The sequence below is a fragment of the Denticeps clupeoides genome, chromosome 18 (genome assembly GCF_900700375.1).
Source record: "Denticeps clupeoides chromosome 18, fDenClu1.1, whole genome shotgun sequence".
In the NCBI taxonomy this organism is placed as follows: Eukaryota; Metazoa; Chordata; class Actinopteri; order Clupeiformes; family Denticipitidae; genus Denticeps; species Denticeps clupeoides.
Window position 1 is genome coordinate 1,008,222 of NC_041724.1, and position 21,401 is coordinate 1,029,622.

Consider the following 21,401-nt stretch of genomic DNA (forward strand, 5'->3'; position numbering starts at 1 on the left):
CACTGTGGAGCTTGGCTTAAGTTGACATTGTATTTGCTAAATGTCACTTGCAATTAAAGTTGATAATGTAACTTGGAAAAGGTCAGATGCCAAGCGGCGGCGGTGGCGAGGCGTCCCAGGACTCTTTTCCAAGCAGCCAGGTGGCGACTGGTTGCCTCATCCTTTTGTGGCATTGCCAGGCTTTCCTTGCCATTGTGCTCTACACTATGCTAAATAATCATCTTAGATTTGCCTAAAGATGGCTGGTAATTGGCCAAAAATATGAAGGTTGATTGGTTCACCTTGAATGAGCTACAAACTTAACTTTTATTTTGGAAATACATAAATACATAAACTCAAATAAAAATAGTTTGGATGCATTTAATAATGCAATTTAAAAATATTTCCTGCATGGGGCACGCCCACTACCAACACCAACATGCAGGTTATCAGGTGCTTTAATTCCAGTGAACGTGACCACGCCCACTACCAACACCAACATGCAGGTTATCAGGTGCTTTAATTCCAGTGAACATGACCACGCCCACTACCAACACCAACACGCAGGTTATCAGGTGCTTTAATTCCAGTGAACATGACCACACCCACTACCAACACCAACATTTTTTGATTTCCTGTCCTAATCCTGCTACACCTTTTCAGGCCCCAGTATTACAAAGTGATTGAGGAATGCGTGGGACAGGTGGTGCTGCATCGCAGTGGGATGGACCCTGACTTTGCCTACAGGGAGCGGCTGGATGTGGACTTCACGCACCTTGTCGGTACGTCCCTCGGTATTAGTTATGTCTTCTGCCTTTTCTCCGGGCTTCATGCTTCATGTCCTTCTGTGGCTGTGTGTAATACATTTTCCAGGATAAGTAATATTCAGAACTAAATGAAGGAATTTTGTATCACTTAGGGCTAAATGATTTTCGATTAATGCTGGTGAAGAATCGTACAAGTTCAGGAGACCATTGTATGGATAAATATTTGAACAGGATAACTCAATAAAACATATAACCCCATAAATGGCTGATATGATCTAAGGTGTGATTGATGTTGACCTTTACCTGCTGCTGAGATGCTGTATGTGTAGGTGAATGATGCCAACAGCAGAGCCGCTTCCGCTGACATTTTGAAATATAGATTTAAATTCACTCATGGCTCGTCCAAAGCTATTTCACCCCTCTTCGTTCTCTAGATGGTCATCACTAGGGTTATGATTTTTTTTTTTCGTACATTATGCTATAGTCAGTACAATCGGCTTTGTGATTGGCTGAAAGGAATTGTGGAAATCGCAATATCTCATAATATTAAGATAAATGTTTCAGTTTTCTACATTCTTTACATCGTTCATGTTGCTGATGCTGAATGATGTTGCTCAGGAGCAGCTGGACCAGATATGTACCATTGAAGATATAATAAATATATGTTTATGACCTTGTGCCACCATACCAGTACCAGCGTGCCGCGGCATCACTCCTCTCGTCTATTATACTTTAAACGAACCGCGTAGCCTGAGGAACGTTGGTTTCCAAAATGAAAAAAGTCACTCGGCTTGTGATGTCTTCTTTTCTCAACATATTTTAATGAAGCCTGCAGGCCAGACTGAATTTTATTTCAACCAAAGGAAACAAGCAAACAAACAATAGAAGGGGCTTTTTTTTCATCCACTTGCTTGTTTTTGTGCAAGAACATGCTTACCTTGTAAAAAAAAAAATCATTCACATTTGTCTTTGTAAAAGTCACGAAAGCATTAGATACAATCTCTACTATACCGAAAGATCAAAGAATGCATTATTTCCCCACATTATAGTCGATGGAATGTCGTGTTTGGGATGTGACTGATTCATCTCCTTAATAGGGCTGGATGAAGCACATCGTATGTCTCAGTTTAGCCACGTACAACACGCCACTGTTGTGCTAAAAATGTTGCCGTGCCCTGCAGTGGTCTCATTATCTTCCTCTGCGTCCCTGGAGATCTTCCCTACAAACACCTGCACGCACCTGACGAGCGGGATGATGTAGAGTAATCGCGCACAAACAATGCATTGTGGGTACAGAGAGATGGCCACGGTCCTCGCGTCAGGAGACGTCAGGTCCTCGGAGGACAACTATTTACTCTGGACGGGGGTTGCTTGTTTTTGAGATGAATTACTGTAAAAAAAAAAATATATATATATACTTTTGGAATTAAATTTGCAGTTCGATGGTTTCACTTTCTTATGTGCCATCAACAGTTCTGCAAGTTGCCAACAAAGGCTCATTAAAAGTTTTTGGAGATACCTGCCAAAAAAAAAAGACAAAACATACCTCAATTTTTTTTTAATTTTATTTTTAGCACTTCTCACTTTGCTCTTAATGAGTCTAAAGCAAAATGTTGTGGTGTCTCTGTTCACACCTTCACTTCTGAAACCCGCTGAGCGGATTATTCGGAGAGCTGTAGGTGCTGAAGAAGAAGTCTCCAACCGTGAGATTGAGCATAAATGTATGAAATTTTACTTCCTCGGTTAAAGTGGCAATATTGATCTTCATCAATCATTGATTTATATCGCATGTGACTTTTTTTTTTTTTTTTTGTAGGGAGAATCATTTTCAGGCAATGGTTATTCTACTACGTTCCCATTTTTCTTACACTGATAAAATGCCTGAATTTCACACACAATACAGTTTTTTGCAAGATTATATTTGGTCAGTACTAGAGTAAAACAGAATGGAAATTGTACAGTTAAGCAGCCTTCAAAGTAAAATAAACGGACACATTCATTTAAAATAAGCAAACTATAAATTATAGTAAATCATATTTACTATAATTTAACATAGTTCCTCTTCTTTATTGTGCATTTTTTACAACATTTTATGGGCTACAAAGTGACTTCAATTCTGCTTATGAGTGATTCTCAGTGTGTGTGTTTGTCCCTCACAGACCAGTGCGTGGACAAAGCAAGAGTGGAGGAGAGCGAGCAGAAGGCTGGCGAGTTCTCGAAAAAGGTGAGCCATTCATCACCGGACTCCTCCATTGGTATGCCGCCGCGCTCCTGCCACCAAACTTTCCCCCCGCACTTCTCAGACTGCCCATTGATTGCCCTGCCCTGATCAATAACTGGCAGCCGAGCTACATGATCTGTATCAGTAGTGGGCTGATCGATGGCGATGCTCCGGTGCTCGAGCTTAAAATATGTAGAGACACCGTTTCAAAACCGTTTACTCTTCCAGCCCATTGCTCTCTGTCTTTTGGGGCTTTTTATTCCTCTTTTCCCGTAGTTTTTTCCCCACCACAATTGATCAGGGACATTTCTTAAAAAACAGCAATAAACACCAGACCTTGCTCACGATGTGGACAGCATATTATCTTTGATGCCTCTCTCTAAACGCCTTTTTTTTTTTATGTTGAGACATCTTTGAGGCCTTTTTGTTTTAACCTTTGGAGATTAACACTTCAGCTCGACCACACAATACAGAAGAACTCGATTAGCTGTACAGGGCGTCTTCAAAGATTTCTTTAAGTCTCAGGAGTAGCTCCCAGTTCCCTGCGGGTCTTTACTCGCCTCTTGCGAGTGTTTGGACGAGCTGATTCCTGAGTCTGCGACTGTACCTAGTCTCCCATTTTCACCGCCGAGCCAAATGTCAGGACATGTTGGCAGCGGTGATAATCTTCAGTAGAAACCGGCGGCGGCTCCCATGCCGGCCAGGTGAAAACTTCGGCCGGTCGCCTTTCTCAAAGGTTAGACCAGTCAGCCGTGGCCGAGGGACCCAGCAGAGCTGGAGTATAAATAGGCGAGGTGTGAGGAGCCAAGATGGTGTGTGCTGATATGTCCTGCATTTGGCTGCCCCTGTGGAGAGACCTCTGATGCTCAGCCTGTGTGTTCATGTTTGTCTTTTGTTGCGTGTGTGTGTGTGTGTGTGTGTGTGTGTGTGTGTGTGTGGTGGCCGCTGTCCTCAGTTCGATGAAGAGTTCAGCGCTCGGCAGGAGGCGCAGGCGGAGCTGCAGAAGCAGGAGGAGAAAATCAAAGAGCTCCAGGTGCAGATCAGCACCCTGCAGGCCCAGGTAACACCACCGCTCTCACCTCCACCACAACTCCCCTCCTGAAGCCCTGCTTGTCCTCGAATGGCAGCCCCACACCCTTGTTGTAAAAAGTGTCTGCTGATCTGCTGGAAGCATATTCCCATAAACGGCTAAAAAAACCATCGCTACTTTGGCTCGGGCGGTCAGACGGGCTCCGGATGAAAGACCTTGCTAATTTGGTCAAATTGAAACCTTTTTATCTTTTACCGTGAACCCAAGACCGCTCTAAGTGGGTCTTTCTCCAGACTTGTGGGACGGCCTGATTCAATAAAGGTCCAATCCCCCCAACCCTAAATAGTCGTATTGGATATTTGCGAATTGCTCGATCGCAGGGCTTTTCCTATCATTGTATCATCACAAAGAGGGATTGCGTTTCGGCGCCCGTCGTTACTTTCCTGCCGAAACCCTCCAACCTAAGCGCAGAAAATAACTGCTATTTCCTCCTTAACCCAATTCGAAACACTTTAGTGCTGCCTAGGGACAAAAGAGTAGTTTGCTTTCCTGCTTACGGAATTTAATAAAAACCACCATTGAAAGATGGCCCGGCGTCCGTTGCGGAGATTGTTTTTTCCAGAAACCAAATCTATCGCGGTTGCAGATGCCTGCACTTTGTCTCCTCCTCCACCTTCCACCTCTCGCCGCCATCTCCTATGCACCTGTGGGTCGCGCCACTCGCCACTTGGCAGCGCTTTTCCTGTACGAAGACGAGTGGCTATCATTAGGCGCTCTGGCAGCCGCCGTGCGCCATTCATTCTCGCCTATTTACCAAATGAGCGGGCCAGGAGCGTCTGGAGGACTGGAGCGTTTCTCCACCAAATGCACTTCTGCGCCCAAGCAACGGGGCCAAATCTTCCAAAACCCAAATCCCCTCTACCACAGCTTCCACCAATCCACTCCGTTCTCCACCGTGGACTCATTGGGGAGAAGTGACAGAGACGTGAGACTCGGATGGATGCCTGTACAAAAGGTTAAGCCAACGTGAACACCTTCTCCAAGATGCCTCGTAGTTCTGCAGCCATCCATCATCATCCTGGAAGACTCCAATAGAGAAATATCACCATCCCTTGACCCTAAGGGGACAAGGGGTACCAAAGTGACTTGAACACGTCTGCACCTGTCTCAGGGTTCTTGCGACGAGGCCTCATCAGCGTACGAGATGTCTGCCTCTCACCATGCACGTGCGTGAAGCTCCACACCATCGTCGGGCTTGAGATGGAGAGGCGTTCTGGCGCAGGGAGAGCGTCCGCTGAAGTCGTACCTCGGCCTGTGGACCTCCGCATGCATAATGCAGCATGTTTCCCGTAATTAAGTGACGTCCTGACAGTTTGCGCGGCGGTTCCTCCTGAACGTGCTCTCCTGAAGCGAAGCGCCGCTTTTAATGACGCCGTTCGCTGATTTACCTTTAACACGCAATTTAGTGGCGTCGTTCAGACATGAGAGGAGCCCCACACTCGAGTGGCAAAGTACAGACGCTCAGTTTTTGGTCTTTTTCTCTTTTTTTCTCCCCCCTTTTTCATCCGAGCCGCCGCGGCGCGTCTGCAGTTTGACGGGATATGAAGAGCGAGTTGTGTTGATGCGGCGGAGACGGCACGTTTCGGCGAGGGGGGAAATGAAAGCCCGCGCTCTTCGCCCTGCCTGCCAAACTGGAGGGATTTAATGAGAGCGTCTCGCCGCACTTCGCCGTCGTAGCGAAACGCTCCTTTTGTTTTTGCGCTTGTTAAATTATCCCCTCTGATCCAATCGGCGGTGCGTTTGTGTGTAAACAACGACAAAAAGCGCAATGAAGAATCGCAGTGGCGAGAAGTCGTCCGCTACTTCCCCTGCCCTCCACGCCAGTGATTGTCACTTGTGATACGGTGCACACAGTGAAATTTGTCCTCTGCATTTGTCCCGTCACCCTCGGTGGGCAGTGGGCAGCCATGACAGGCGCCCACACTGTGGAGCTTCACAGTGTGTGAGGACGGGACCTTCATCAGCGGCACATCTTGGTGGACCGGGATTCGAACCGGCAACCTTCTGATTACGGGGCCACTTCCTTAACCGCTAGGCCACCCCTGCCCCACTGTTTAGAAGCCTTCACACTGCCACTGAACCGCTGCCACCACTGTTTAGCCTTCTGGTGACTCGAACTCTGGAACCGCTGTGGCCGTCGCCATGGTCCCTGTTGCCATGGCTTGTCTTCGGGGAGGCGGCCCACCAAGCAGCAATGGCCTGAATCCCCCCGAGAGTCGCCTCCATGTGACACGCCTCCATTATTTCACTTCCTTGTCTGTGATCTTGTGCCTAAACGTGCAAATCGATTATCGATGGACAGACTTGTTATCAGGGTGTGTTATCAATGTGGCCCCTAAATTAACTTCCCGAAAGCAAACCACTGCCAATATAAAAAAAAAGTAATAAATAAATTAAAATGGACTTTTTCACGCTCTAATTACTAACTGATCTCAATATTAAATGAATAACTTTTTTTGTATTATTTACTTTTTACAATTTTGTTGTAGATCCTTGTCAGAGGCGCACGGCTCTTTTCTGCTTTTGAGCAGGATCTGGCTTGACCTCCATACACGAGCTAGAAGAACATAAAAGAAAATGTCCTCTGCTGTAGGTATTAAAGTTTAAGGAAACCCCTCCAGTTCCCGTATGAGTACAGATTCAGGACGGGCACCCCGTCTCTTTTTCCATTACTTGTTTTAAATATTTAATCTTCCTCAGCCCATGATCAGGTATACTGTGGTGCGGTACCTTCATACGGACTCTTTTTTTTTTTTTTTTTTTTTTCTCCCCAATTTTCTCTTTTCTTATTTCAGCGGCTTATTTTTTCCCCCCTCATTCTAGCAGTTCCTTTAAGAAGGTCATTTAATTTAAAATGAAAGAGAAAACAGTGTTTCGCTCCAACGTGTGTGTTCGGAATAAAGTAAAGGTTGTCAAGTATCTAAGTGCTGTGAATTCAACAAGACAATTTCTAACAACATGAAAGAACACGGTGATCTGAAACAGGGAAGGGAAGCTGCTTGGGGTTCAAAGCGACGCCATCGACTCTGCTGTCATACGAGCGGCATTCTTCTTCTTTTTTTTTGGCATTATTTCCTTTCATGTGAGAGGTTTTTTTTTTTTTTGGTAAAACTTTAGTGTAATGAATATTTGCAGCATGAACAAGAAAATATAAATAATTCAACAAATAACCGAACGATAAGAAGCACCTGCCCCGAGCTACAAATGTAATTATAGTTTCAACGAAGTGCTGTTTTAATTCTGCGTGGCAAATGACTGATACGGCATGTAGCTGACAGAGCGCTGGTACGGATCGCTATGTGCGACATATTAAAACATATGGTTGCATGCTGCTGGTAGTCAGTAAATAAATGAATTAAAAACCCTGTTACTTCTCAAGGTTCCACTTAGAGAATGTCACAGAACGTCTAATTTTAAGGCCACAGCAATTTACTTGTACGTATTCCGGCATTATGCTGATTAGCTTAATGTAACGTAAGTGCATTATAATTCCATGCAGATGTCATCGTGGCTTCTGTCATCTCTTTCCTTCTTACTATCCCGTAGTTCCTGCTTTTTATTTAGAACTAATTTCTTCTCACGACTCATCTCCTTTATTTAGATTTTCAGGTCGTTCAAGTCATTGTTCTTCTCTTTTTGCCTAGTTGGATCGTAATCGAGATCGCAGTTTAAGGCCAAAAGCCCCAAACTTTTGATAAAAAAAATCCTCTTAATTCCTCTTAAAATCAATTTTATTAACTGCCCATTTTAATTACAACCTGCAATTGTTGTAAAAAAAGTTTTATGTTTAAATATTCGTGTTTGGAGGAGTTGTGGATGGCGTTGGTCTTGAAATGCGCTCTTGACTACAGCCCTGTGTGTAGCTAACCCACATGTGTCTATGCCTGCCTTTCTCTGTCTGTCTTTCTCACCCGTCCAGTTAACTAATGAGAGAGACAAGCTCACAGAGGCTCAGAAAGTCATCAGTGCGTCTGCGGGAAAGGTGGGTACGCGCTGGCACGCTCGGGTGCTGCATGACGCCGTTGTCTTTTTTTTTTTTTTATTGTTCTTTCTGCATGCCAGCTCCAGGGGGCACGATCACGCCTGGAGCTGACTTCCAATGATCGACAGCCTGATTCAGAATCAATAACTGATCCAGGATCAGACGTTCACGATCAATGACCAATTCCGGAAAGAAACCTGATAGTTCCATGACTGATCCGGGAACAGTAATCACTAGCTGGTTCTTTAACTGCTGATTCAGGAACCGATTCGAGAGCTGACTGATCAATAATTAGTTCCAGGGCCGTTCTGTGCACATTTGCGCTAATGGCCTTTTCGTGAAGGGGTTTGGGTGGTCTTATTAAGGAGGCTAAAAGGGTCAGGGCCCTCCTGCACAGCGTGCCCGAGGACAGAGTCGGGCTCCTCATTCATTCCACTGCTGCGTTGCAACCCTCAGAAGTAAACAACGTCTAATTGAATTTCACCATAGCTCATCAGAGATGAAATGGGGAGGGTTTAATTGTGCAACAGCCCCAGTTAATTATCTGAGCGATGAGAGCTGCTGCCAGTCATTCTCTCCCCCTGATGAGTCCTAATGCCGCTCGACCCCGCCCAGCTCCTCTCCTCCCGCTGCACCGCCACCCGTACACCTCGCCCTTTCCCCCTCGGAGAATGGATTATGTTTCATATCGCCGCTCCATGCTAATGAAGCATTCAAATGAAACCGGCGCTGGGTTTACCGGCCGGAGTTACCTTCGCTGGCCAATCAGGGCGCACGCAGCCGCTCATCATCCAGTCCTTTGGGTTTTTTTTTTTTTTTTTTTTTTTTTTTTTTCAGATGCCAGAAATAAATCTATAATAACAACCTGAAATAATAATGTGCAATTAAAAAGGGACGAGGAAATGCGAGTGAATGAATCATGCAGGAGTGAGAAAAACAGCAGAAATCACGGCGTCTGAATAGGCAGAGTTAGCGTAACCCCCACACCCCCCGTCCAAAATCCCCTCTCTGTGCTGATTGAGATTCTGTGGCGCCGGCTAGAGGGCCCGGCGTCTCGCTCAGAGGGCCATTGGATGCCGGGATGATGCCGCTCTAATTTGCCAGCTAATTTGCTTCCATTCTCTTGTATTAATCTTAAAAGGGAAAATGGGCCACAGCGGACGGGAAGATTGACAGGCGCATAATAACGGGGAAACGGGGTCTCGTGTTGAGGGGATCCGGGCCCCGTTTCGGTGGCACCTCGGCAACTCTCTAATTTCCTCCCGTAATAAACAACCTGCCTGTCACGTACGTCGGGATGGAGGAGGCCAAAGCACAGGTGCCATCGTTTTATTTTCAAAATGTGCGCGCTGCGGTCCTGCCATTTTCTACCCTTCAAGATAACAATGGTTTTTATATATCATAAAAAAATGTCCGTACAGTAACGTCGAGCCTGAACACCTCGAGCTACGTTGGTTTTTAATGTTGCGACACAACCATTGCACTGTAACACTGAACCTGCAATGCTGCGATAAATAAAAAAATACACAGCAGCACAGCACACGGTGCACACAGTGAAATTTGTCCTCTGCATTTAACCCATCACCCTTGGTGAGCAGTGGGCAGCCATGACAGGCGCCCGGGGAGCAGTGTGTGGGGACGGTGCTTTGCTCAGTGGCACCTCAGTGGCACCTTGACGGATCGGGATTCGAACTGACAACCTTCTGATTACGGGGCCGCTTCCTTAACCGCTAGGCCACCACTGCCACCACTACAGTCGCCCATCGCGTCACCGTAAGTTTATCGTGATGTCGTTTTTAAGACTGTTCCTCCCGGCATGGTGGCCGCACAGAGGCAGGTTCGCAGAGGGTGTGACAGTCAACGGCTTTGTGTAATCTGAACACGCGGCTTTGTCCGGAGGAACAAACAGAACCCACGAAAACGCAGAGAACCTGGAATATTAGCCCCCGCTCATCCAAAGGGCACGTCACATCTCCACAATGGGACCTCTAATTGAACCATTTGCATATTTTCTGGCCCCGCAAAACATTATGAATGGCTGTTTGTGACAGTCGGACCCCTCGATGGAGCCATCTTGCCGGGGGACGGGCCGCCTTATCGGTTACGCGTACAATTTCACCCGTCGCTCCGACAATGGCCCTCCGTTACGGGGAAAGGTGAACTTCCGCGACAAAGGACCTGGCTTTCCTTATCAAAGTCACGGGTCCTCGCTGAGCGGCGGTGGCCTTTGTTCCTCCGCCTGCAACTGTCAGCGCGACAGTCCGCAACGATAAAGGCCGGAAGCCGCGGACGCGAGCGCGAGGCGGAATTCGCTGGCTGCGTTCCGTTCGTACGCTCAACCTATCGGCAACTTACAGAGGCAATTTGCACGAGAATCACGTCTAACGGTTTTACTCACATCTGCTTACGATGGCGACTCTGGATCGAGGCAGGAAACTTGCATGCGACCTGCCGCGAGGAGCAGAGCGTATGTTCTTTACATGAAGGCCACAGTGCAAGGTTGAGAGCTCTTCAGAGGGCCTCTGCATCCGGATGAGGAGTCACGCAGAGTTCAGGCTCTTCACACCCACGCCGCATGTCACCTCCGCTGTCCTTCGCGTCCTTCACGCGTGGACATCTGCTGCAGGCGAGCGCGTTCGCTTTAAAGAAACAGACGGAGGGGAAGGGCCCCCTCCACCGAACTTCGGCGAGCGGCGGCGCCCTTGGGAAATTTATTACATGTTGAGGCAGAGATAAAAGCCGGGGAGGGAGCTACACAAACAGCCACCTCGCTGGACCCTCCCTCGGTCTCTTCACACTCGCGGTGTGTCCTCTGGAGTTCTCCGCGCTGGAGGTTGGGGACTTTCTCAGTGTGAGACACCCGCGGGTGAACCGGCGACACCTCGACTCAGGCCTGCACTGGGAACAGTCCCTGCGGGCCAAGATGCGAGACGTTCTTGCGAGCAAAATAAATAAATACGCGTTGCGCTTGCTGGGTCCTGCTCAAGCCGAGGCTACCACCACCTTTAAGAAGCAGTCGAAAACCCACTTATTCCAAAAGTATTTCCGACAAATCTAACACTCACACACACATGCACACACACACACTGCACAACAATCTCCGAGCATGCTCTTTGCTAACAAGTTAGGCCCTATCAGGGATCTTAGTTTTTGTAAACTCAAGATCTATAGAAATCGAACGAGAATTGCAGGTGTCTTCCTCCTGTAAGTCGCTTTGGATGAAAGCGTCTTCCTTAACCCCCCCGAAGCTCCTCCCACTTTCTACGTCAGCGACAAAATAGCGAAAATTTAAACCAAATGCGTTGTAATGGGAAAATGGAAAAAAAAAGCAAGACGTTGCTCACAGGTTGCTCACAGTTGCCTGTAGTTTGGCGGGCGGTTCGTGACTCAAGATAAAGTGAAGAACGACTTGTGAAGATAAGCAGGCCGTTCAGCTGCAGGCTAGTGGGACACATGAAAGGGTCGACTCTTCTTGGACGGTGGTCAGGTGTAACCAAGATAGCACCTTGTTTAATTTTGACACCGGCACTTTCTCAAAGGAAAACATCCCTGCGGTGCTCATTATGCGGGAGATCTTGCGAGAAAAGTCTGAAAAAAGTTCCTGTGAACTCAGGCACAAGGCCAATGTTCTCTTGGGGAAATAAATAAATAAATTAATAGTCCCCCCCCACACACACATACACACACACATACATACAGTTTATTTACATATATATATATACAGTTTATATGTAGGCTGGTGGGTAACACACTTGCCTATGAACCAGAAGACACAGGTTCAAATCCCACTTACTACCATTGTGTCCCTGAGCAAGACACTTAACCCTGAGTGTGTCCAGGGGGGGGCTGTCCCTGTAACTACTGATTGTAAGTCGCTCTGGATAAGGACATCTGATGAATACCGTAAATGTAAATGTAAATATGCACAAATATCCTACAGTTCCTCAGAGTCGTATTCGGAATCTCTCGGGGTCGGGGGTCGTTTTGATGCACACATGCACGAGTTCCTGTTTAAACGATGCATGCGTGTGCGACGTCCCTGTGGAGCACCAGCGCCTGCCCCGCTGCTCTCAGACAGGGCGATGGATGTAATGGTGCTAAAAGCACTGATCCTCGGAGTCCTGACATTGATTGACACCTGATGGCGTAGTGAAGGGCGGCGAGGTCGTTGCCGGGGAATTTTCTTCCTCCATCCATCCATCTCTCTTTCTCTCTCTCTGTTTTTGCCTGTCATCTCGCTCACTTTCTTTTCTCTGTCTGTGTCAAAGGTCGCGACCGGACCTGCTGTAGGAGTTCCCCCGCCCCCGCCCGCACCCGGAGGGCCCGCCCCACCACCGCCTCCTCCACCGCCACCACCGCCGCCTCCCGGTGGCGGTCCACCTCCACCGCCACCCCCTCCTCCTCCCCCCTTCCACGCCGGAGGGCCTGGTCCCCCGCCTCCCCCGCCTCCACCTGGGGGGGGGCCTCCGCCGCCACCGTTCCCCGGGGCTCCGCCTCCACCCATGGCTCCGGCCATCATCAAGCTGCCTTACGGACTGGAACCGAAGAAGGTCTACAAACCCGACTCGGTCATGAAGAGAGTCAATTGGACCAAGGTGAGTGCCGATCACGTGACCCGCCCCGACCAAGCCTGTCACCCTCCCCCCTCACCCCACGTTCACCACGTCACATGTTAAACCGTCACCGGAAAAAAAAAAATCCGAGCCTTGTTAGTGCGTAGCGAGGGGCACGGTCCGCAGGAACAATTTACATGCAAACTTCGTAATTGAGGCGGCAATTTACGCCGAGGCGCTTCACAAGGACCTCGAGAGGAAGGCGGGCGTGGAGGAGAAGAAAGCTTTAGGAGATCAGCGGCCCAAAGCCGGGGAAGAGTAAGTACACTCAGCCTATTAAAGCGGCCATTCAGGCATGAGACACACGGCTCCTACCCTCCACTCACTTTTTAAGATGCCGCGCTGTAAACAATTTGGTTAGTTCAAGCGTCCTTGCACTTACGTATTCTCGTGATATTAATTGAATAAAAAAACAACGCGCCGCATTTTAAATACACTCCGGCCCCCACGCCCATTTTTCACGTGGCGCCGTTAATTTCCCGCGGCCTTGGGGACCCGCGAGACTCTCAGAGCCGATTAATTTATTTGTGCTTTTCGGAACTCTCTCGGCCGACCTTGCCTTTAAATCTCTTACGTGCCGTTTACGGAATGACTGGGAGCCGAATTCCTTTAATCATCACAGACGGGGTGGAGAGCGAGAGAGACATATGGTCCGGTGTGCCGGAGGAAAAAAAACTTAAAGCATTAAACAAAGCGGTTCGTCAATACGGTTCCAGCCATCCGGCGTCAGGGAGAGAGCGAGGGTTATGTTCACAGGTGCGCCCGCGGATGTTCAGTTCGACCTTCCCTCGTTTCGCCATTTTGCGCGCCAACCTTGAGCGGCGGTAGAACTCGTTCCCGCCATTTGTTGCCGTCGCCGCTCTGCACTTTCGACTAAATGGGCACCAGGTGGTTCTTGAGTTTGGCACATGGAGATTTATGGGTGAGAAGTTTACGGTTTTTACTTATTTATTTATCTACAGTACAGGCCAGAAGTTTGGACACCTTCTCATTCAACGTGTTTTCTTTATTTTCATGACCATTTACGTTGGTAGATTCTCACTGAAGGCATCAAAACTATGAATGAACACATGTGGAGTTCTGTACTTAACAAAAAGTGGAGACCTGACCTCCACAGTCACCGGACCTGAACCCAATCCAGATGGTTTGGGGTGAGCTGGACCCCAACAAGTGCTAAACACCTCTGGGAACTCCTTCAAGACTGTTGGAGAAGCATTTCAGGTGACGACCTCTTGAAGCTCATCGAGAGAATGCCAAGAGTGTTCAAGCAGTAATCAGAGCAAAGAAACTAGAATATAAAACATGTTTTCACTTATTTCACCTTTTTTTGTTAAGTACAGAACTCCACATGTGTTCATTCATAGTTTTGGAAACGGGTCAGATGGCAGCCACCTGAGGAACAACAGTCCGTGTCTCCCGTGCCAATCAAGAACGGCCAGAACCGTTTGTCTCCTCCACTCGGAGCCGGTGGAAACATCACCAGCAGGCAGCGCCGGAGTGACGGCCTTTAAAATGGTCAGGGGCGCCAGAAAAAAGGGGGACTCGCCGCGACTTACTTATTACTTATTCTACATTAATATTAATGTAGTATTATGCATTTTGTCCTAATCCATACAACATTAGCTTCTTGTTGGTTTCTTTTCCCTCAAAATAAGTAATCAGCTTTGCGGCAACACTGTAGAAAATTGAGTGTGTGTGTGTGTGTGTGTGTGTGTGTGTGTGGTACAGAATTTGAAGTTGCCTGGAGGTTCTGTGATGTTCCTCCTACGGTCACCGGGGAACGGAGAAGTCTGACTTTTTTTTCTCAGATGGGCGTGGTGCCGGCTGGGCCGCCGTAGTCGAACGAAAGGCAGACGAACGAAAGGCAGACGAAGGTCGCGTCCCCCGCCTCGCTAATCCGCGTGCTAATTACCCCCCCGCCCGCCTCTTATTTATTTCTCTTTCACCTGGCGCCGGAGGAGCGGCGGCTCCCCGAGTCCCTCTCCTCACCCGGAGCACCGGCCGATTTATCTCACTTCCCAGGTTATCTGGCCGTGACTTGGAGCCGGGGAACAGATGTGGTCCAGCAGTGTCGTCTGCACGGCGGCGGCCACAGGAGGGGGGAGATTGGGTCCGTGTCAGCGTGGAGGGGGCTCGGAGGTGTAATTAACGGCGAAGGGGCACTTGGAGGATCACGCGGGCGCCGTCACTGTCCTTCGTGGCAGGAGGGACGGCGAGGGGGGGACGACTAAGCTGCGGGGGACTGTCTGATGAAATAACACCAGACTCTGTGTTCGGTACCTTGGCGCTGCACACGTCACACGTTAAACCTTCACAAGCAAATCCTACAAGTAGTGAATCCAAAACTAGTGCAATGTGGGGGTTTAGTAGGGTGCTGAATCGATTAAACGATTAACTAACAATCTGGTTAACAGAACTTTATTTGAAGCACAATCGTACAAGAAAGGCAACTTACTGAACGTGTGTTTATTAAATGAAATGAAAGGAAAATCTAAATTAAAAGGTTTTTTTAAGGGCTTCTAAGTGTCTTCTTATGCAATATTGTAGGCACCTTTAAACTCGACTATCATCTGATGTAGACGGCGGGGAGACCTCCACTGAGAAATAGGTCACACGTGCGACCAAATTGGCGACACTCTGGAGCCCCGTATTGCAATCAGGTGATCAGTTTCGGCCTTTCTGTCCCCTACGTCGATATTTTAACATCATATGTATGACACTAATCCTCTGCGTGATGCGTGACCCCTGCTGCGAATTTGAAATTTAAATGTGTGACACGAGTGACATCAAGTCAGACCTCATATTTTCCCGGAATGTGATGGCTTGTTTATTGACCGGGATGAACTCTGGCGGCCTCGCGAACTCGCCCTGCGCTCATGTTTATGCAGCGATTGCAGATTTATTTCGGGGCGCCGTCTGGTGTGATGATGGGGGCCCGCCTCGCACTGCCGTATCCCTCCTCTGCCGTTCCCATCACCCTCTCCGCTCTCCGTGCTGCTGCAATTCACGGCCGCCATCCGCTTGCTGTTCCGCCTCTATTATTGGCCGAGGGGGCGCGGTAACGACCTCGCCAGGCACTAGAGCGCCACGCCGTTGCCTCCAGCTTCACCCCCTAATGGGCCAGACGCCGAGACCGGGCTCCGCAACATTACTACCCAATTATCACAACACGTACATCACAACTTCTTTTTTATCTATTTACCGTTTCAGAGCGGAACGGTCCATCAGGGCGCGGGTGCTTTAGGCGGAATGTCGAGCCCAGACGCGCTAAACGCACGCATATGTCACTCGCGTGCCTGTCCCCCGTCCCCTGTCCAACGGAGATCTTTCAGGACCATTTAAATTAAAGACATGAAGCTGTTCCACGCGGTCAACGTGAAGTGCGTCCATCGCTTTGTAAACCCTGGCCCATAATCTGTTCATTCATTCCGTCAATAAGTTTGGCAGTTTTACTACGAGCCCACTGGGCATGAAGCGAGGGGGCGGACTGGAAAACGATGACAAAGCAGCGGGTAAACGGTCAAATAAAAACCTAGATGAACAAAAGAGTTTTAGCCACGAATTTTGCATTGCGAGAGAGTCTGAATCCCACACATCTGAAGGAAGATTATTAATTCCAGCAATGGCTCGGATCTCGGCGCCAAGTTGTGAAGTGTAGAAGACCGGGACTTTTCTGGGCCGGGACCATGCGGAGTTGTGTAATGGAGCAGCGATCGGTTCTGTCCCTCCCCGCAGGTCGTGCCGCAAGAGATGGCGGAGAACTGCTTCTGGATTAAAGTCAAGGAGGAGAGGATGGAGGACCAGGACCTGTTCACCCAGCTCACGCTCAACTTCTCCACCAAGACCAGAGGTAGGCCAGCCTTCTTCTACTATTCATGCTCAATAATAAAAAAATAAACAATTAAAAAAAAGTCATGGAATTTGAAAAGAGGCATTGAAAACTTTTGGAATACGAAATAAACATAAAGAGTTCTGAAAAAATCTGATTGACACATGAATGTATAATGAAGCACATTAGTTCCTGTAAGACTGCACGAGAAACGTTTTTCTACGTTTAATACTAGTGCAGGTGTGTAGTATCTTTGCTTGCTTTGCGTAGTGAACCACGTCACGTGCTGCTTCACTTCCATATTCCAGCACCTCTGCAGCAAACATCATGTAAATTACGAACTTGGAGGAAGAAACACTGTTTCAACACCAAAGTTGAGGTTTTTAGAATTGTCGTAAAAAAGCTTAACGGTATTTTAAAAATTAAATGTAAAATCATGCAAATTATTTTGTAAAATAATGTATGAACCCTGTAACGCTTAATTAAATTGTGATTATTTAGTGCCATATAAGGAAGCACCACTAGATGGTGCTGCAGTGGAGTCGCCAGATTTATTCGTTTATAACCGTTTAGTCTGTTATGGCGTTACTGTATTGTTTAGTGAAAATGCTTCTTATTTTCTCTGGAACACACACACACACACACACACACACACACACACACACACCATCAGTTAGTAGTTTTTATGTGCGAGCTCATGCAAATATACACTTTATGAAAGTGAGCACTCAAGGGAAATGTGCATGCGGAAACACACAGACCCTTCTGTGGTGAAAGCGATTTGTCTCTTTGAAACCTTAACGATCTTTGAAAAGAACAAGAGAAAAGTGTTTCTCCGCCTTGAAAAACTGCTTTCCGTGCCAATTATCGGGCTGGCAGCGGCGTACGGCCCGTCTCCGCAGCGTGCAGCGGGCCTGGCACTCGGATGCAGATCCACGCTCCACCGGCCCTGCCTCTCATCTCCTCACGGCTCTCCTCCACGGCTCCTCTTCTGAAGGCAGCTCGGGGAGTTGTCTCTGTCCCGTTTGGTCTTCGCCCGGAGACGCGCCTGCCCCGCTCACCTAAGTGTGTTAGCGGACTGCTGTTGTTCCCATATGCCTGACAGCTTGTAGTTTACACTCAGCTGTGCTGCCTCCGAGCAGGATGAAATTCCACTACAGCTTATATTTACAGTGTAGAGGCGGGCCTAACTACCCACCCACCAGAGTTCGAAAGGGGAGGAGCCTGTATGCATTATTGACAGCTCTCACACAGCCTAGGGTGGTAGTAGCCTAGTGGGTACCACACTCGCTCAGGTTCAAACCCCACTTACTACCATCGTGTCCCTGAGCAAGACACTAAGGCGTCTGGTAAATGCTGTAAATGTAAATGTACCTCCTCATTCTATACCGTCTATACGTGACACACCCAGCTGTAGCACAGCGTCCACCTCTGCCCTTTCTCCTCTGTTGTCCTCCCTTCTCTACACTCCTATTACCCCAAACGTGACCACGCCCTCTACCAGTACCATGCGGGTTATCAGTCCGTTTGGTTATAATGCTCTTATTGGCTGAGCCAGTGCATGTGATGTTAATGAACACGCCCACACACGCAGCATGTCATGCAGGAAAATAAAAGTCCTTCACGTCACACACGCTGCGACACGCAAACCCACAGCTGGCTCATCTCACAACTCCCTCGCCGTTCTCCAAACACCAATTTAAAGGTAGGCCGCGATCACAGCGGTGCGGCGCATAAAAGCAGCAACAATGGACCGTTTCATGCCGCAAACGCGGTGACTAATTACCGTGGGCAGCCATCACTCTCCAATCCAGTTAAGCAGCTTCAGCCGACGTTCTGGTGAATATATATATATATTCCAATTCTTTCTTTCTTTCTTTCTTTCTAGATGTATCGTCTCATTTATGATTCCATTTACCTGCATTCTTCCCCTCTTAAAAATAGAAACGTGGCTGTCGTGCGGGCTGCTCCGCAGTGCAGGAGCATGCTGGGAATCGGGGCCGCCGTCGCCGCTGCGCTCCTCTGGGAGTCAACTCTGCTCGAGTCCTATCAATTACGCCCCGAGCCCGACCACCTGAATCAGCGCTTTCCAGACCCCGCGTCGAACCGCGCCTTCACGTGCTCATGCATGAAATATGGCCCCGTTTCAATGTTTCATGCCCCAAAAAGTGTGTTATTTAAAGGGCTGACGGGGAACAGAGGGAAGTTCACATTTATACGCGTTCGCGGAAGACGGTTAGGAATGTGCTATCGTAACACCGTGCATGTTTAACCTTCGCCTGGACAGCAGCGGTGGGTTTTTAAAAAATATTAAATATTACACAACAGACCGCATATTACATGCGGTGCCAAGATTTCGGAGCGACAGGTCTGGTCGTACGCAGCACCAGACCAGGGGGCCAGTGGTGGCCTAGCGTTTAAGGAAGCGGCCCCGTAAGCGGCCCCATCGCCGGTTCGAATCCAGATCCGCCAAGTTGCCACCGAGCAAAGCACCGTCCCCACACACTGCTCCCCGGGCGCCTGTCATGGCCGCCCACTGCTCACTCAGGCTGATGGTTAAATACAGAGGACAAATTTCACTGTGTGCACCGTGTGCTGTGCTGCTGTGTATAACAATGACAATCACTTCACAGTCTCAGGCCGAGAACATGGCATTTTTGGTGGTAAAGTCGGACTGGTAAGCGCGGTGGCCAATGCGGCGGTGAGGGGGGGAACCGGCGACGCAGCGGAACTTTCCTGCGGCGCCACCCGCTGCCTGAAGAACCTGCGCCTTAATGGCTTTTAACAAGAGAAGGGAAATCACGATCAACGGGGATTTTTTAAGACGATGAGATTCCTGCCGTATTTCCAATTAGGCCGCCGCCACGGCGTCCCGCCGCTCCGGCCCGACGTTATTGAGGGATTGGGAAATAAGGCGCGGCCCCTGCCGCCTTGTGTTCATTTACTTGCCGACATTAACTCACCCCACGCCGACACCGTGATTTTTATTCAGCCGATCGTGCTCGACCCTCGCACCTGTCACCTCGCCGCGGTGGCCGCCTCCTGCGGGCCTTTCCGCTCGCGCGGCTTCCTATTCTTACGGCCTTATTGGCAGCGGGTCCGTACTCCGCCGGCCCACTTTACGTTATTGTTAGTTTGGGTTCTTTTCACACGTAACCGTCATTGCGATTTGGCGCTCGCCGGTCCCGTTACCCCCCCCCCCATCGCTTTCCCTTTTCCCCTCGCAAAATCACCCCGCTTCCACGTGGTGGTATCAATCAATGGCTGAGGCTGCGCTGGGCTCCAGGGATCAAATCAGATGCACTCGTGGTCTGTGAGCAGCGTGCCCTGCCGCATTTGAAAAGCAATTCACTTCGCCGGCTTTTCTGTTCCGTTGAAACAAGATTGATGTTGGCAAACTTTTTCTCCCCGGCATCCTTTTCCCTTAATAGGTTTTCTTTGCTGCTGGTATTGACTGCTAAACAGATAGTGGCCATGTGCTCTCTTGTAATGATGACATTTTTGACAGTGTGTGTATTATTTGATTTTTTTTTTTGGGGGGGGGTTCATGCTTCACACAGGAAAACAGAAATAAACCCTCCCCCCCTCCCCAAAAATACTTGGAAATTGCACTACCTTAATTGACCGCTCCCGCCAGATAAAATTCGCACTGGCTGAAATAGGCCGGCGCACTTGCATCAGCTTGGAGTGTATATTGATGTGAAATCTCTGTTTGCTTTTATTCCTGGGCCTGACATCATATTCTCCGGAGGCCGGACTCACGGTGCCGGCGCCTTTCCCGCTGGCCGGGCTTCGGATTGATGCATTTTCACGGAGGTTCACAACTTTTACCCACATGAGTATGTGGGCATTTAAGTAAAAATTAAATATTCGAAAAAAATATGTACATTTACCAGACGCCGTTATCCAGAACGACTTACAATCAGTAGTTACAGGGACAGTCCCCCCCTGGAGACACTCAGGGTTAAGTGTCTTGCTCAGGGACACAATGATAGTAAGTGGGGTTTGAACCTGGGACTTCTGGTTCAGGGTGTTAGTAGCCTAGCGGGTAACACACTCGCCTATGAACCAGAAGACCCAGGTTCAAACCCCACTTACTACCATCGTGTCCCTGAGCAAGACACTTAACCCTGACTGTCCATGTAAATACTGACTGTAAGTTGATCTGGATATATAGTGTCATATAAGAAACATCATGAGTGTACGATATCAATGAGTGTTTGAAATGTTGAAATATTGCCATTTTATGAGCACCTTTTAATTGCAGCAAAGATAAAATGGTTTTCTGTATAAAAACGTATTTGTCTTATTTTCAAATCAACACAGCAATTCAAATGTTTGCCGGTTACTAATTGGTGAACGTCGAAGTCTGGAACACTTATTGATGGAATAATGATATTTTTCTGCCGATGCTTGGGTAGCAGAAGCCCTAATGGAGATCTGTTCGAATAATCGCTGCCGTCGGCCAAGTCATTTACGGGAAATGAGCCGCCTCTCGGCGCCTCTCCATCCCCGCGTGGGCGGGGTCACGCGCACTTTCCTTTTCCGTAATGACTGCAAGTGGCTAATGAGGGCAGCGCAGACACGTGCGCCGAGGATGCGTGCGGCTTGCTGTCGGGAGTGGCGTGACTCCGCGTTCTTCTTCAGAAATTGCGTTTAAAGTGTCCTGGAATTGTTGTGCTCGATTGCTCAGGTCAGGCCCGTGCCTCCGGTCGGATTTTCGCCGGAAACGAGGCGGATTATTCGAAACACCGCTGGCACGATGCCGCCGTTTAAGAGTACAAGCGTTATTTAATTCGCCGCGGGGGAAGAAATCCCTTTTTCCTCCAGTTTTTCTTGACACCGGGGAATGGCCAGAGCTGCCCTCCATCACGACCAGGTCCATGTCTCCCCCTAATTCCTTAATCCTCGACATTAAAG

At 48.6% G+C, this 21,401-nt stretch overlaps 1 protein-coding gene across 5 annotated transcripts in view; it reads left to right on the forward strand.

The window, feature by feature from the left end:
• diaph2 (diaphanous-related formin 2) overlaps positions 1-21,401 on the forward strand; it is a 324,298-nt gene that overhangs the window by 112,680 nt on the left and 190,217 nt on the right. For 4 of the 5 annotated variants that reach the window (XM_028959481.1, XM_028959484.1, XM_028959482.1 and 1 more), the window contains 6 exons: positions 643-761; positions 2,906-2,970; positions 3,923-4,027; positions 7,977-8,039; positions 12,308-12,634; positions 16,388-16,502. In XM_028959481.1, the coding sequence (XP_028815314.1) occupies positions 643-761; positions 2,906-2,970; positions 3,923-4,027; positions 7,977-8,039; positions 12,308-12,634; positions 16,388-16,502 (794 nt within the window). The remainder of the gene's footprint in view (positions 1-642; positions 762-2,905; positions 2,971-3,922; positions 4,028-7,976; positions 8,040-12,307; positions 12,635-16,387; positions 16,503-21,401) is intronic. The other variant, XM_028959485.1, reaches the window with a different exon arrangement.